The sequence below is a fragment of the Anoplophora glabripennis genome, unplaced genomic scaffold (genome assembly GCF_000390285.2).
Source record: "Anoplophora glabripennis isolate ALB-LARVAE unplaced genomic scaffold, Agla_2.0 scaffold92, whole genome shotgun sequence".
NCBI classification, from domain to species: Eukaryota; Metazoa; Arthropoda; class Insecta; order Coleoptera; family Cerambycidae; genus Anoplophora; species Anoplophora glabripennis.
The window spans coordinates 828186-846531 of record NW_019416269.1 but is presented as its reverse complement, the minus strand read 5'-3'; the positions used below and the strand labels follow the sequence as shown (position 1 = coordinate 846531).

The 18346-nt window shown below is 34.8% G+C and overlaps 1 protein-coding gene across 1 annotated transcript in view; it reads right to left on the bottom strand.

Annotated features, from left to right (window-relative positions):
- Positions 1-786: 786 nt before the first annotated feature.
- LOC108903293 (autophagy-related protein 2 homolog A) overlaps positions 787-18346 on the bottom strand; it is a 48158-nt gene continuing 30598 nt past the window's right edge. The window contains exons 21-27 of the mRNA XM_018705416.1: positions 13280-13447; positions 13046-13211; positions 8945-9167; positions 8561-8835; positions 4781-4935; positions 4572-4715; positions 787-1151 (exon numbers count right to left, since the gene is read on the bottom strand). Of these exons, the coding sequence (XP_018560932.1) occupies positions 921-1151; positions 4572-4715; positions 4781-4935; positions 8561-8835; positions 8945-9167; positions 13046-13211; positions 13280-13447 (1362 nt within the window). The 3' untranslated portion in view covers positions 787-920. The remainder of the gene's footprint in view (positions 1152-4571; positions 4716-4780; positions 4936-8560; positions 8836-8944; positions 9168-13045; positions 13212-13279; positions 13448-18346) is intronic.

Here is an 18346-nt window from a genome sequence, read left to right as displayed (position 1 = left end):
TGATTGTAGTGAGCAGTTGTTGTATTTGAGTAGTGTGATAATGATTATCTAAAATTGAAGACATTTTATTGCGTAAAAACTATGAGGGTTACAAGATTTTAACAAGAGCATGAAAATCTTGAAAAAAGGATTGAAGTATCAATAAAAAAAAGATGAATTGATTCCAGCGACCAAATAAAAAGTTCTGATAATTCTTGTGTCAAGACACTTAAGAATTTACCACTTCCCATTAAAATACATCGTAACATTTTCACCTTTTTGATCAAGTGCTTATGGGAAGACCCTACAGTTTACTTAACATGTTCACTGCGTAAGTATTTTCCCGTTTCACCCGCCCTGTGCGGAATGCTTTTTTTTCCAAAAAACATTGGCAAAGACTTCAAGAAAGTCCATAATTTGCACAATTTCAATTTGTACATGTTGCACCAGGTGTGTCATACGCACTGGTGACAGAATCAGAAATTATTATTCTACACATCGAAGTGTTTACTTTGTTTTGGAAACTTCTTGGTCACTACTAAAATGACTGGTAACACCCAAAAATTGATCCACCAGGTGCGTCACTCGCACATCGGAACCTACCCCTTGCGACGCAACAGGTGTGTCATACACACTCAATGTGTCAATAAAACTAAGTCATACTTTCTCAATTGTTTTATTTAACCCCACTTCGCACAAAAATTGAGTTCAGTGGTACTTTTAAAGTAATTTTTTATACGTGTGCAGAAGTAACGGAAGCAATACAAGCACAAAAATCCCAATTCCTTCCTCAAATAACACACCAACTTAAAATAAAAAACTGTTTATTGTAATAGTTAAAATAAAATCTTTACCATATATCTCTTATCTAAACTTATATAAACCTTACAAATTTAAAAAATAATCACAAACAGCAGTCTGTTAAGTATATCACAAAATATTTATCCATCATCACACCGCCATTTTTGATTAGCTTCCCTTCTGGCGTCAGGAACTAACTGACTTCTCATACCCCCTAGAACGTTGCTAGTGGCCTCAGATGCTATTATGACGGGCTTTAGAATTGTCGGAGGGATTTGGCGCAGTACCCCACCCACCATACCGCTGTAGCCCTTTTGTTCTTTTTCCCGAGACACCACCTGCAAGATGTTGTCTGATGTTTCACCGATTCCCTGAAAATACGAAAAAGCTTCATTTTATTTAAAAGAAAAAAAAATTATACAGAGTCATACATAAACGGTGACCAAATATGAAACATCATATTCTTTGGTGAATTTTAAGGGAAGTCTTTCAGATAAAGTTTTTATCTAGGACTTTTCGTTAAAAAGATACAGGATGTGAAACTTAAAATATTTTTAATTTTTTTAAACAATTTAAAAACTTGTAAGTGAAATACAGTATAGACTCAATAAGCCGAACTAGTTACGACACGGGCTTAAAGAGATAAGTTCGAATTACCGATATTCTCGGATTACTGGATAGTAAATATGTACGTATGTAAATTTGTTTATGTACATACATACAATATGAATTAGATTTTAAGTGTTACTGAGAAGGCAAAAAATAACAATAAAACCAAACATTACCGTAAAATATAGATATGCATTTATTAAAAATAAAAAAGACTAAAAAAACCAATGACAGTTTAACGGTTACAAAAGAAATCGGTGATACGTGTTTGGTTTTTGGTACTCATTTCTTTCTTGATACATTCTGCCTGCAACGTGTGGAGCAATGTTACTCGTTGAGGAGGTAAATTATTCTCACCGGCCCATCGTAAACATGTGGTGAAACATTTCACAGCTTCCTCGTGTTTTACAAGTTTAACTATTGACATTCCTTCATCGTCCTCTTAATTGTCAACATCCTCTTCATTTTCTGTATCAGAAGCGACATCATCATAAATTATGTCTTCTTCAGTTAGGAATGCACTCTTTTCATTTTCCCCTTGCACCAATTCCTGTATATCCTGACCTGAGACAGTTTCACCGATTTTTCCAAACATTTCCTAGATTTCAATCAGCTCATTACTAAACTCAATTTTATTAGATGGAAGGAATGGTAAATCATCATCAGTAAGGTCTTTTTCAGTCTGGTCATTGTTCATAGCTAAATCAACATCTTGTTCAGTTGTAGTTAAGTCGCGATAAATACGTTTCCAGGATTTTTTCAACAGCTCAGTTCGTACTCTTTGCCATGCTTCGTCGAGAAAAAGTACGTCTTTTAAATTTACAGTCTTTAATATCTGTGCAATATCATCATCAGAATCAATAATTTGTGAAAGAAGTTTCTTGCGAAAGCCTGAATTACATACATGGCAAAAATTTGTTTAATTTCACTCATGAATTCTGAAGCATCGGGATGGCCAGGAGCATTATCCAAAATTAACACAGCTTTCTTGGGTAATCCTAATTCCACCATTTTTTTTCTACTGATGGCACAAAGTGTGAATGAAACCAGTACTTAAACAGATCCTTTACTATCCAAGCTTATTTTCTCCCTTTCCCAAAATTAATAACGGTAGTTCGTGACTTCCTGATGCGTTTGCACATGGCATGAAAGTTATCCTTTCCTTGCTTAATTTTCTTCCTGGTGCCGATGATTCAGATTTACTAACCAACGTTTTTTTGGGTAACATCCTCCAAAAAAGCCCACTTTCGTCTGCATTGTAGATTTGATGAGAATTTAGTCCTAATCTTTGAAGCGTTTTTAAAAATTTTGATTTAAACAGTTCCACTGCGCTAAAATCAATAGACAGCTTTTCTCCTGAGACACTTAATTGGCGAATTCCATATCTCTTTTTGAACTTTTGCAGCCACCCACCACTGGCGTTAAAGTCTTTATTATTTAGTTTCACAGAAAAAAACTTGGCTTTTTCACATAGTACGTCACCAGAAATCGGAGTACCTCTAGCACGCTGTTGTAAAAACAAGGTGTAAAGGGCGCTTTCCATATTAGGATATTCACATGCTTTGAGAGTTTTTCTTCCGCTGGGTCCATTTTCAGAAGTAGAAGCGACAAAATTAAAAATTTTCTCCTTATTTTTCTTAATGCCTGTAGTAGTAGATTTTCTGACATTATACATTTTATATAACTTAGTTGCTGGTTCACCTTCGTCTAATTTATTTAGAATATCCACTCTTTGCAAAAGGATTAACGTGATGGTTTCTTTTTTTTTACTAACTAAAAAGATCTAATCGAGAAAGGGTCCGACTCGCATAAAAGGGTTTCCCCGAGACTGCCGGGGAATTACGTTTTTAGCAGTTACTTTTTATTACGTAGTCTTGACTCTATAATCCGAACTATATACGTTAAACCGAATTTTGTTTGAATTAGAGTATTGTTCGAACCATCGAAACGGTCATTCGTCGGGCCGGATTAGTGGATATTCGGATTAAAGAGTCTATACTGTAATTTGAAACGGCACACATGTATTTACGTAAACATTGTCCAAAATCTTTTCATAAAATTTAGATGCTCCAGTGGCGGAGATACAGGGTATCGGTGGCATATTTTTTTAAATAAAATAGTATGCTTTAAGGTAAACATCTTGATATTTTCGGATTCGTCTTCCAATTTTCTACAAATTACTACTCCCTTGTGTTTTTTAAAAAAAGTGATTTTCGAGTAAAACTTAAAAAACAAACTGAAAATACACATCGATATTTGAATAAAATACTGTTAAAAATTACATAATAGGCTCCGACAGCAACTTTGACATTTTGAGCGGTTAGAAGAAAGAATAAATAATGCTTTTCATCAGATTGAAGCAACAATAAATTTCGAACAAATTACATTTTCGTTACTGAAAGGATGTCGCACCTGTGTTCGTGGAAATGAAGGTATTTTTGAGCATTTACTGAAATAAAACCATTAAAATGATGACTAAAGTGATGAATTTCACCATTAAAATTCACCAGAGAATACGAGGTTTCATTTTCGGTCAACATTTGTGAATCACCCTGCAGAATAAGATACGGATTTCCCCATTTATTTTTTAATATCAAACATTGAAATACCCACAAAATCAGAGGTCTTAATCTATTCCGGATGATGACCGTACACATCCGATTTATGTTATCCATTTTGTATGCCCGACGCCATACTTCTACGTTTTATGTTGTACGATAGTCAAGCAATAGCTGTACATCCACTGCAAAACAGTGTCCTTGAAGACTGATTACCGTACGTGTACATTTTCGGTTTTACAATCCCATGTCGTGCACCGTCAATGTACATTTTCAATAGCAACTATGCGTACCTATCACCGTACAGGTACGTTTTGAGTGTGATAGACCCGTGCCGTACCTGTACAGTTTTCTGTCTGTAGTAGCCTCAGAAGCAACAATAAGAATCGATATCATCATGGTGGGCTTGGGGATTCCGATAGCGGATCCGCTAGTCTAGCCCGAGAACAAAGGCAGGTCAAAGATTCGTATTTAAGGCTAAAGTGCATAGCAACCCAAAAAACCATCGCAAGTTAAGTAACAGCACGGACCGTAAAAACCCAAAAACCACAAATACATCTCTAATTTTGAATTTTTAGATTTTCTTAACAAAAAAAAAACTATTTCATAATACATTTTATTTACCTCTTTGACGACATTGTAAGCATTCGTCATGCCCTCCCTGATGTCCTGCGGCTGATGGTACCTCTTCCTGCGGCCCTTGGCCTTGCCCTTTCGCCTTACACTAGGACCAGGCGACAACATATCGTAAGCGGTTTCAGCAGTTACCTAAAAAGGCAGATATATTATATAAATAACATGATTAAAACTGCTGCGAAAAACATACTGCTCACCTGTATTAGATGGATAATTCGTGAAGTTAATTCTAAAGCAGCCATAGCGGTTGACGTGGTGAAACTATTCGCTCCCCTTTGAAGTCCTCTTACGATACGTCCATCTTTCTGATACTGTTCGATAGGTAACCAAAATAGGTCTCTGACACCTTGGACTGGAACGAACGATTATTTAGATATTTTAACGATATATTTTTCTAACCAATGAATTTTTTTTATAGAGATATCCTAAATTTACTTTTTATTAAGTTACTGCTGAAAAAATTAAGGGGGGAGATACAATCAGTTGGCCAAAAAAAACAATTTTTTTTCTTTTTACTTAAAAAGATAGTAAATTTATAGTGGAATACCTATGTAAAGTTTCAAAATGAAATTCAAAGTCCTTCTATTTATTTTCGTATTTTGTTGAAGAGAGAGCGTATTTCAACTCTGTCAACTCAGGGGACCTTTTGTCTATTGTGTTTTGTTTTGAAGTACCCAGGGATGGATTTATTTATAAGCGTCGGTATATATCTACAGAGGGAGTGCACGCATCGACACTGAAATTCATGTGTAACAGTTAGTACAGCTCTATCACTTGATGTAAACATGCGTTTTTGGTAGTCAAAACTTTAAACGCAATTTTCTCAAAACAGCATTTTTGAAGCTTGCGTTGATGATAACTTAAAAACAGTTTGACCGATTTAGCTGAAACTCGCAGGATTTCTCCTTTATGACACCAGCTTCTAGCTAAACTAAAAAAATTTGAAATTTTATTTTGCAAAACTCAATAATTATTGCAAAAATTAAAGAAAAATTTCGGAAAATTGTAAATTTTTTCAAAAAGCATTGTCAAACAACAAAATTTTAGTATATTTTTTTTTAGTTTAGCGACTAACTGTCTCTTACATAATTTTTTTTTCTGGCCTTTTACAGATCAAAACGACGTCCAGAATCAACACAATGAATTCCTGTAGGTCCTCTGTGTAATAACATATATCTGCCATTTTGTTTGAAAATAAAAAGAAAGTATATACCTACTTCAACGTCCTCTTAACAAGCCTACAAAATGTCATTACGATTAAGTAAAAATTACTCATAAAAAAATCTTGAAAAACGTTTTTTTTCGAACCGTCTAATTGTATTTCCCCTCTTAACCCTTTCGCTGTGCAATACGTCTGAACGTGGCTACCGCGCCGTGCGCGAAAGTTTACCGCGTGCGAACATATATATCTCGAGCAGTTAGACCACTTATAGTATTACATTATGTTGTGTTAAATTACGATTTACGATCAATTTTACGATTTTATTTTGAATAAAATACAGTATATCGACAGCTGTACTAAATAGAAACTGAAAGAGAGATGAACAATCAGTACCAGTACCTTCTTCCACAAAGATATTTGTCATAATCGCTATAAACTCCGCCCGCAAAAATTCCCCATACCAATTGCAACAACCGAGTCACTATGCGCATTGTTGCTAATATATACGGTTTGAGCAGCCTGATCCAATTTAGCTATTCAAGCGAATTAATCCGTCTGGAGCAGTTTGAGCCCTATAAATTTTTAGCGAATAAATACGTCTGGAGCAGTGAAAGGGTTAAGCCTACAGTTCATCTCTACAATACTGAATCGCTTTGAAAGATTTTAAAAAAATCTGCAAATTTAAAAAAAAACATTGATTGCAGAACCTATGAAACAGAAGACATCAAGAAGTCCTAGTATAGCACCGCCTACTTTACTCCTGTAATTTAACCCGTTTACTTAACCTTTTTGTCAAATTACCGAGTTTTTAAGTTTGACATCTTTAAAATTTGTTTTTAACACAGTTTTGGATTGTGTTTAAGTTAAAATTTGGGTTAAGACTACTTCATGAATTGACTTTAATTCGCTATTAAAATAAGTTAGTACTTTTAAACTAAAACTCCTTACGGCATTCTAGTTAGACTTGGCCAGCAGTATGACACCAAAAGTTTGAGGACTCATTCTTAATAATTTCCTTGATACATGACTTGGAAATTTATTGGTATACATGCATAAATGCATTTGCAATATTGAAAAATAACATTCACCAGACGCAATTATGTAATAAATCATACACGCAGTTAAAATATATGCACACATTTTATGGTTCATCAAAGCCGTCTCTAATAAACTGCCATGAACTGATGAGCTGACGATGATATTTAGGTCACACAAAAATTGAGAACTTTTATTAGTTGATTAAATGAAATGTGACAATTCTAAAACTATGAGGGTCGATCAATAAGCTGTGTTTGAAGAAAAGTGATGTTGCTGAGAGAACTTGACATTACTAGAGTCACTAGTGACTCTAGACATTACTGTCATGTACTGCCATCTGTCAAAAGACACCAAACTAAATTTCAGACTGATTCATAGGTCAGTTTTTATTTAGCAGCCAGTTGTATCACGTGTTTCGTGTTACTCGATAAAATGGAAAAAGAGCAATCGATTCGTAATTCGCTTTTTATTTTTAGATAGAAAACATGCAAGGAATAAAAAGCGAGGTTGGATGCTGTCTATGGGGATTCTTTACCATCTATGAGTGAGATATTGGTTCAACGAATTTAAATGTGGTCGTACATCTGTTTTTGACGAGGGGCCAGGCGGCCTGGCAGATGTGGTTACCAGGGAAATCGTTGAGAATATCCACATGATTCTGGCTGATCACCAAACTAAAGTGTGCGAGTTAGAAGAGGCCGTAGGAGTGTTGTTCAGAACGGCAATCAATATTTTACATGATAAAGTAAGTGAGTATTGACACACAGGTGCCTAGTTTGCTCACGGTGAATAATAAGAGGCTACAGCTGACAATTTTGAAGCAGTGTTTGGTGTTAAGTGAAATTTGTAGGAGCTTTTATATCAAGGCGCCACCGTTGATGAAATCTGGATACATTATTATACGCCAGTTCAAAACAATGGATTTTTCTAGGTCAATCTGCTCCGAAGCAGATAAAGACGGTCCCATCAGCCAGAAAGGTCATGGTCACAATTTTTTGGGATTCGAAGGGAATAATTCTCACCGAATTTTTGCAGAAACAAAGAACCATCATGCAGCAATACTACAGCAAATTATTAGTTCGATTTGATAAGAAATTGAAGAAGACACAGTTCCATTTAACTAAACCACAATTTTTTGGGATTCGAAGGGAATAATTCTCACCGAATTTTTGCAAACGAAGAACCATCATGTGGCAGTACTACTGCAAATTATTAGTTCGATTTGATAAGAAATTGAAGTAGAATGGTCCCATTTAACTAAACAAGACAATAACGCACCAGCACATTCATCCGGAATTGTCGTGGCTAAAATTGCATGAAATCGGTTAGGAATAATTGCTGTCGCACCAGCTGTACTCGCCTGACATGGCTCCCTTTCTGTTCCCCATCATGAAACATGGCACGAGGGAAAAAAATCAGCTCAAAAGAGGTTATTGCCGAGAGAGAATTGTATTTTGAGGAATTTGACAAATATTTTTTGGAGGGGCAGGATAAATGGCAGAAAAGTTGGGAAAAATATTCGAAAATAGAAAATAAAATTGTCAAAAACTTCATCGTTCCTAACATGGGTAACTTTTATTGATCGACCCTTGTATATCTGAATTTTAAGAAAAAATTAAAATAAAATAAAAATTACAAGCAATATGAATTTTTACTCAAGACACTCAATTTTTAGACTTCTGTTTTGGCTTCTTTGCAGGAACATTAATGCCTAGATATTAACGTGCTTTTTATTTCATTATTAAAACAAATGTTGGAAATAAGAAATAATACTCACATAACTGAACTAATGAATGCATCGGGCCGACACCGCCAAGCAGACTGGGCAGTTGGTTCTTCTTGATATCATTCAGCCACTCTTGCAACAAGAACGACATCAATTTGTCAAATCCGAGCAACCCATGGCGATAACTCACACTTTTCAGTCTTAACTCTGAACAATTCAACTGACCCAGTCCCATGAGAAGGCCAGGGAGAGAACCATGTGTCATATCCACGCGTTTACCGTGGTAGTCCAAGCGTATCGGTACGTCTGGAGTAAATATTATAGACCTATAAAAAAATCTATTTTTAATCTTGTAAAACGTACCTAAAAAATTTAGGTAATAGCTCATGTCTGTAATATTTGAAAGATCATAATAATGATTTGATCAAATATTACCTAAAGTATATGGGCGAGTCATCAGAAACGGAACTGGTGGAGGGACCAGTGTCTTCGCTTGATTCTTCTTGTGTTCTGTTTTCCTCTATAAGCATTATTAAATTCTCGTTTACTACTTTTTTGGCATGTTGTTTTATCATTTCTTCATTACCTTCCCCTATACACAGTACTGGTGGTTGATGAGTGGGTGTACCATGTTTGGAAGGCGGGTTCTGCTTCTCTTCTACAAAGAAATTAAAAAATTAAATTTTAAACAGAGCCAGACTTGTTTATCCAAGAAAGTTTCTCAACAAATAAAAAATTATCCTTTTTTACATTTTCCTGCTAAACTGAATGGTGTTCTTACCAAGACGACTTCAAGAAATTGGCAACTAAATGTACAGAGACATGTTTTAGCATAGGATATTCAATATACAGGGTGTTTTAGAAAAACACACTGTAAATTCTAATGGTAACAGAGTATTAAATATTTAATTGACCATCAGAATGTTGCCGGATTACCATGTACGATCGATCGATAAATCAATAATAATCATACTTTAGCGCAGAACGCGCAGCTTCAATGTGTTTGTTTGTTTGTCTTGTGTGAGAACACCCCGTTATCTCATCATCGTGCATGCTCTCTTGGCCATCACAAAACCTCTCAAACCACAGGCATACAGTCGGACATGATACAACAGTTGATACGTTTCCGTGGCTGTTTTACCAGCTTTAAAATGGAACTTGAATGCTGTACGTTGTTCAATACTCGTTTCCACGACAACTATTAAAAAGTTCCTTCATGCAAAACATTATAATTTTGTAGTAGATACATTTATACTAATGAAATTTTGTTCAGGCACTCGAAAGATTTCCTACTACGTAGTTCCGATGACTGCACATAGATAGCCCCATGCACTTCGCCACAATAAAATTTAATAACAGGACTGTGATTATCCAAACGTGGCGCCGGTCACAAATTAAAGTGAAACCTTGACAAATTTCTTCCTTCCTATACCAACCGCTTTGTCTATTTATTATTACTTAACTCGTACTTATCATGGTATAAACTACAACAGCGAATATGGCGGCCATGTTTGATGACGTATTGTGGTCCATTTCTTTTTACCGTGTGTTTCGCTTTTCGCACCATTTAGATGAACATAAGCTGTCAGAATCTGTCATCTGTCAGAATCCCTTTAACCACAAAATATTTACTAGTGTTTAACTGTAGTGTTTCGTTGTTAAATAGTTGTTTTATTTAGTGATACGTGATACTGATAGTTATTAAAATGTGTTGTGCAGTGTTTGAGCGTAATTCAAACAATAATTGCCGAAATTTTGACTCCAACATCAAGTTTTTCATATTCCCCACAGACGCTCTGTTATGCGAAACTTGGAAAAATTTGTGTTGCCGTGCAATGTCCCAAATTCAAGAGTGTGTTCACTACATTTCAAGGATGACTATGCCCGAAACCTGAAAAATGAACTTCTAGGCCTGCAACCTAATAATTTCATGAATGAAAGAATTACAGCTACACCAAACTTATTCAGTATTTTTTATTTTTTATTTTTCTTTTGTTTATAGGTATCAAAAAACATTATATTTTCCTCTAGACTCCTAAATGCAATTTAATAACATACATAAACTTCAACAAACGCTCTAGTGTGTACGATAAGATAACCTGAAATGTCACTACTCAAATGTCAAAATTGTCAAATTACGGGTAAAGGCACCACCATTTAAATGGATGGTACGCACTAATGAATTAAGGAGGTTTATCGGGTACGGGGGTACATGTAACGTCTAACGAAAGTTTCTGTAGATTCACTAGTGACTAAAGTAGTAAGCCTCTAGATTTGTCAACGTTGCACTTGGCTGGCGCGCTAAGCTCGGCGTTCGCTCGCTTGCGTTCTATCATTCTGTTTGTTTGTATGCCTAAACTTGAAATATACATATATGTCAGACCTGCGAATTTCAAATAATACGTTACGTCAAGACCGCGGCGTTGCTGCTATCATGCACATAGAAGTTAAGTAAGTCAACGACAGCAGTTTGAGGGAGAATTACTATATGTATCTTACAAGTACATAAGCGATTTCTACGAGCTGTCATACGGTTCCTTAAATATCGGTATCCTATTTATACAAGTTGCTGTGGAAACTGTTCAGACCAAAAAAGTCTGCATTCTAATAAGACTTCGTACTAAATCGTGAAAAATTATTTTATTAAAATCTCGTCTCTTAGTTATCCAAACTAGTCATAATTTTTTTTGAGGATTTTCTTCATATTAATAACCTTATATTAATTTTTTTATGAATATTTGTCAATTCCAAATCAGATAAACCTCCTTAAGATGTTAAGAAGCAACCAAATATGAGGCGTGTACAGTTTTGATATGTAAAAAAAAACAAGTAAACTTTTTGTAACAATTATTTTATTTTTACATGGAAGACCACACGTTTATTTATTTTTCCACATAATTGTCACACGATTTTGTAATACGTCGACATAGAAGTTTGCCGCTTGATTTGACAGCCACTGCAACACAGAAAATCATCACCGTGGCGTTGAACTCCGAGATGCTTCTTCAGTTGCAGAAACAAGTGGTAGCTCCTGGGCACCAGATCGGGGCTGTATGCCTGTATGGAGGATGATCAAATTGTTCCCAGCCAAATGATGCGATAAGTTCTTGAGTCCGATTGGCTGTATGTGGACGGGCGTTGTCATGCAACAAAACGATCCCTTTATTCAGCATACCACACTTTTTGTTTTTGATTGCAGGGCGCAGTTTTTTTAAGGTCTCACAATATGTTTGGGAATTGTCACCACAAAAAATCAACAGTAACACCCCCTTCCTATCCCCAAAACATGGTGCACATGATTTTCTGAGCTGAAATTGTCTGCTTAAACTTCACTCTTGTGGGCGGTGTTGAATGCCGCCATTCCATAGATTGTTGTTTTGTTTCTGGTGTAACGTAGGCCCATGTTTCATTGTCTGTGACAATTGGGCTTAAAAAATCATCACCATCAGCATCATAACGCACAAGAAACGTTTGTTTTTGTGCGGCTCCGTCGACATTTTTGGTACCCACTCTGAGCACAATTTTCTGAGGAAACTTCTCCGATAACGCAGAAATTGTGAAGCGTCTGTCCTCTTTCACTTTTTCGTCGACTTTCTGCACCAAATCGTCAGGATCACTGGAGGTCGCCCACTCCGTTCCTCGTCATGAACATTCTTGCGGCCATCTTTGAAAGCTCTTATTCATTTGCGTACCATTCCATCACAAATTATGTTTTGTCCATACACTTCACAAATCTGACGGTGAATTTCAACTGCTTTCACGCCTTTAGCACTTAAAAAACAAATAACAGTGTGTATTTCACTGTCGGCGGGATTCTCAATCGGCAGAGGCATTTTCAATATGTAAAAGCCAATGTAAACACGATCGATTGATGCCGCAATGGCATCTGTGGAATGCACGGGACACTGACCGCAGCGCTGCAGCGGCAGAATATCACAACGGTACTGACTTAAAAAACATGCCTCGTATAATCGTTTGGATTGTGCTAAAACAATAGTAATTGTTAAAAAATATGTTATTCTACTACTGCTATGAATAAAAGTTCATTTATTTTCATACGTTTTAATTAATTATTGACAGAAGACCAAAATAAGCTTCCTTCCGAGTTTCTTATGGAAAAAGAGTGGGGGCACGTCGCCATGTGACGTCTTGCGCAGAAGCAGATCAAATTCGATCGACTAGTGTCATACTTCGTTTCGTTATATCACACGTACTTATATTATGTATATTCTGTATCATAAAAAAGATAATTTATGAGCACCTTACATAATGATGTAGTGATGCTACACCCTGAGAATAGCATATTTTTCTTTTGTTGTATAACCATTGAGGTAAACATTTACTCTATTTGGCCACTCTTTGAAAATATATTAAATCCAATTTTATATTAGAACAGCTCCCTTGGACGAACAAATTTTTATGGTCATGGTGGTATCTGGTTAAGAGAGATATTCCACTTTATTCCATTATTATTTTTCTAATTTCTTATTTAATTTGTATGTTAATAATAAACTGCATTTTGTATATCAATTTTACCTGTAGTCGTCGAAGTGCTTCCTGCAAGCTCTTGGAAGTATGTGATTAAGAATAGCAAAGAATCCTGATCGATGTTCAGCCGAAGGGGCAACAGGGACACCTTCAGTATGCACTCTTGGGTTTTCAACTTGGGATCGGGTCTGATATGGACTGCTTTGATAACAACCTAATACCAAAATGCACAGAAATTTTAATGACGAATGGAACCACCAATGTAAATTTAAGTGTACTAACCATGTTAGAATTCGTTTGTTTTGGTCTGGCCTGACTAATGTATTCGTATAAGAACTTATTTATTTGACTGCATTCTAATCTATCTCTAATTTCTACTTCTGAAATGGTCAAAACCTGCCTCGAGGCTTCCTTTGTGGTTTCTGGATAAATCTCGTGTACAAATCGCACCTAAAAATATATGTCATAACTTCCACTCTCCAGGACAGTTTTTTTTGAAAAAAAATTAAAATAAAAATAAAATAGCAATTTTCTGAGGAAATTTTCAAAACTGGGAATGGAAACGAAAATGTAAATGAGATTCAGAATGGGAACCATAGGGCATTACAGCTTACTTTTTAGTATTAGTATTAGTATTAGTACTATTAGTCCACAGTACAGGCCCCCTCTGGAAAGTTGATTACCACATACTTTATAACTCCTGAGGAGCTTCATTTTGACGAGTCTACCACATTTTTCTTCTGCGACTTTTCTCGATTCCTCCGCTTTTCCACTCGGAAAAGTTCAAAAACATGGCAATTTCCCGGGGTCTTGAAAACTCAAGACCACATCTTCTATTTTTAACTTAAGTAACTGGAAATTTTGTTGCAAATGCCGACTTAAATTTGTCCGACAGAAATTCCTCCGACATTGACGTGTCTACCGGTCGAAACATACCAAAATAACAGGGTATTGAAAATCGATTACCACATAGGTAATTTTTAGTAAAATTTATTGTAAATAATTAATTCAGTCAAAAAGTATTGTTGTCCGACAAATTTCAGGCCGCGTTTTTTCAGTCCGACAGCTGGAAATCGGAATTTTCATGGGGTATGAAAAATCGATTACCACATATCTAATTTTCATTTTTTCCACTTTTAAATTTACTATACAAAATAGTGATATAAGTGTCCGACAATTTAATGTCCGCAAATTATTAAAAAATCAATAAATCAATAAACGTGATGAAATTTAATTTTTTCACTCCAAAAATTTCATATTTATAAATGGTTATTAATTATTATTATGTAAATTATTATTTGTTTCAAATAAATAATTATAATATTGCTTATTTTATGCTTAAAAATTTAAAAGTTATAAACAAATGAAGTTATTTTTGAGGCGATTAATACTATCTTAGTGCATAATGCATTATTTCTAAATAAATTAATATTATACTTGATATAAAAATCCTTTTTTCTCTTTCAAGTTTTCATTCGCGTTTGTTATTTTTCTTTACAAAAATTTTCCTATTTTTCTAAAAGAAAATCCCAAAACTTTTGTGCATAATTTTTTTACACCATACATACTTTTTTGAAATCGTTTAATTCTTTTCTCGATATTTATTTGGCTAAATTGAGCATATAGAGATTTACAATTACAAGAATAAAACGAAAAATATATACAGGGTGTTTCAGAAAGACCTCCCGTAAATAAAGAGGGTGATAGTATGATAAAAAATGAGAATTTTTTGTCTTATGAACTCTATGTCTATCTCCTCTTGTTTTCGAGATACAGAGAGACAAAATAAAATTTTTTAAATAACATTTTTATGAAAATTTCCAAATAGTGCGAAATATTTTTATGAAATTTGGTAGCCCGAGGTTTTTAAGGGTGCCAAATACGCTAGTCTAATTATTTTTTGTATATTTCATAGAAAGCGCTAGTTATGCTACATTCTTATTACAATTTAAGTTATATTTTTTTTAAGGTTAGGTTTTTTACCAGTCGGGCTCTAATTTCTATTGTACAATTTTATTTTCTAAAAATAATGTACTCTTGTTAGAACTTCCTAATGTGGACGATTTTCGAGAAAAAAGGCTTTTAATTAAACTCTTACAATATTACACTATAAAATAAGTGACTTTTCTCAAAGTAAGCTTGAGCTTTGAGAAGAGGAGATAGACATATAGTTCATATGACAAAAAATTCTTATTTTTTGTCGTCCTCACCCCCTGTATTTACGGGAGGTCTTTCTGAAACACCCTGTATTGTATATTTATATGGAATTTTGCTTAATACATGAAAATACCTTATTAGAAATTATAAATACATGTGCACATTTTTTACGAAATTTTTTTCATCATTTTTTGTCGGACTGACGATTTGCGGATATATTTTTGTCGGACATTACAATTTTTGCTTATAAAAAACACTTTTCTATCGTGTGTTATTTTTGTCCGACATGTGGTAATTGATTTTTCATACCCTGTGAAAATTCCGATTTCCAGCCGTCGGACTGAAAAAACGCGGCTTGAAATTTGTCGGACAACAATACTTTTTGACTGAATTCATTATTTACAATTAATTTTACTAAAAATTACCTATGTGGTAATTGATTTTCAATACCCTGTTATTTTGGCATGTTTAGTTGGTAGACACGTCAATGTCGGAGGAATTTCTGTCGGACAAATTTAAATCGGCATTTGCAACAAAATTTCCAGTTACTTAAGCTAAAAATAAAAGATGTGGTCTTGAGTTTTCAAGACCCCGGGAAATTGCCAAGTTTTTGGACTTTTCCGAGTGGAAAAGCGGAGGAATCGAGAAGTCGTAGAGGAAAAATGTGGTAGACTCCTCAAAAGGATGCTGCTCAGGAGTTATAAAGTATGTGGTAATCAACTTTCCAGGGGGGGCCTGTACTGTGGACTATATACCTACACACCATTTCAATGAGTTTGCTAACTCGAATAATCGTGGCGAATTAGATCAAACACATGCCTGTTTCAAAAATCGGACCTAACTCAAATTTTATGGGCTTAAAATTAAGTAAAAAATACCAGAATAAAAGCTCAAATTTGTGTATTTGTAGAGGTCGAGGTCATATTGTTTACAACAAAAGAAAAAAATAATAATTGCTCTTTTTTCAGTTTTTCGCTTATATCTTCGAAAATAAGCCTCTAATCGACATGAGGTATACTAATCGATTTTGTTCCTGAGGAAATTGCTACAAGGATAGATTTTTGCAAAAGCTTGCAAAATTTTTTTTACATTGTAATATTAGCGGTGATGGAAAAAATGTGCAAAATTTTCAGCATTAAATAAAAATAATGAATTTAACTAAAATTGGATGAAACTACAGGAAAAGATAACTGTTGGGGTGCTCAACAAATATCCTCAATCCGAATCCCCAATTTCAAAATGCAAATTTATAGTCGAAAATGCGAGCGCATATATCTGCTGCCTAAGATATCGAAATTCAGTAAAAAAGGATCGAAAGGTAATTACATTGTCTCCCGTTTGCGTAAATTTCAGATTTTTCAGTTGCAAAATAAAAAAGTTATTAACAAAAAACCAAAAAATGGTAACTAGGATGCTTAAAAAACCATGAATTAAAAAAAGTGTCTCGATCCGACCAATAGGAGCCGAGATAATTTTTTTTTTCTTAAAAACTGTATTCTGGCTGTTCTATTTAATATTTTATAATAAACTTGGGCTCGTTGTAAAGTAGAAGATTTAATGGATTTGTCCAAGAAATGACCATTTAAACATTCGCTAAAGACAGAGTGATCTGCACGGCAGCCCACATGGTTGAGCGGTAGCCAGGAGAGCGGAGTGCTGTGATGTCATACTGCCCAAGCTGCAGTCGGCTTCTCAAAATTCTTACTTCACAAATGGATTATGGCACTTAGAAAGCTGCTACCGAGATGCCTTTTTTTAAATCAACTTATTTTTTTCCGCTCTTTTGAATGGTGTAAGCAAAAGTCTGTGAAAGTTATCGCCAGAACCTGATAAGTACATTTTAATTGACTTTTCACGTTTTCGGGAAATATGGAGGTTGCAATTTCGATGTGAAAATAAAAGGTTGTTTTCCTGCATTATTAACATGTTTTCCAAGAATTTGAAACTCATTGTGGTAAAAATTGTGAAAATTGAAGTTTTGACACGTGCTTAATGTGGTTTCCCGCATAAGTTCTTGAATGCTTATTATGAATATAATCGGCACGAGCAAAGTCAATAAATAGTGATTATGACGGATATATATGCTGCTAAATAACTTGTGTGTATGCCGCAAAAATTCACTTGCGTGTATCTATTGCGTACTAAGATATATAGCGACTAGCGTGGTATAAGTTGTTTTACTTGTTCATAACAGAGTAGATCTTTGAATGGAAATATTGTATCCTACGATTGTACTTCTGTGTCTCATGAGTTCTACATATCTATAAGAATTTATAACAATTTAGCAAATATATTAACTTAGGAAATATTGTTAGAACTGCTGGATGTTATGTGGACGTATTCAAGTATTCACATACTGATGGCGAGAATGTATTTGCAACAACTTTAATTAATATTATGTTTTATTGTTTTTATTTTCTTAGAATACAGAATACAGTACTCTATTTGTGACCAACATTCCCGCTAAGCCGCACACTAATTTTCCGAAAGTTGCGCAGCCGTTTTTGTGTTCTGCGCAGAATGAGCTTGTTCACCAATTTTTTTTAAATTTCATTTTATAAAATAATTGCAATTAAAAATGATACAAATCCAAATTTCACAAAAAAATTTAACATTTTTGCTCCCATATGCTTTTGCACTGCGCAGTCAATGAAAAAATTAAGAGGGAACATTGTTATTAACGACCGCAATTTTATTATAAATTGAAGATGACGTATATGTACGCTAGCACAAAAAAGGGATCAACTTCAAATTAAAAATTTTTCGTCTGTAACCAGAATGAGAAGAATCTTGGTCAATTTCTCACCCGCGTTCGTTTTCATCTGCTTCCCAGAAATTTTGTTGTGGTTTTGGTAAAAATTGTTGATTTAATCTCATTTTCATTTTCGATTTTGTTCCCAGTTAATTGAGCAGAGATTTTGTCATCCTATGCGTTCTACAGGGTTGGAAAGTCCCCATGGTTTATCGGCCGTTACGTGAGAGTGATAGAAATCCATGCGATAGACAAGGATGGCTATAGTGAAGACGTTTCATAATCTGAATAGTCACTGCCCGTTTCGGGTTAGAACTATTCAGATTATGAAACGTCTTCAATGTAACCATCCTTGTCTATCGCACAAATTTCTATGACTTACTTTATCGCTGTCACGTAACGGCCGATGAACCATGGGGACTTTCCGAACCTGTATATGT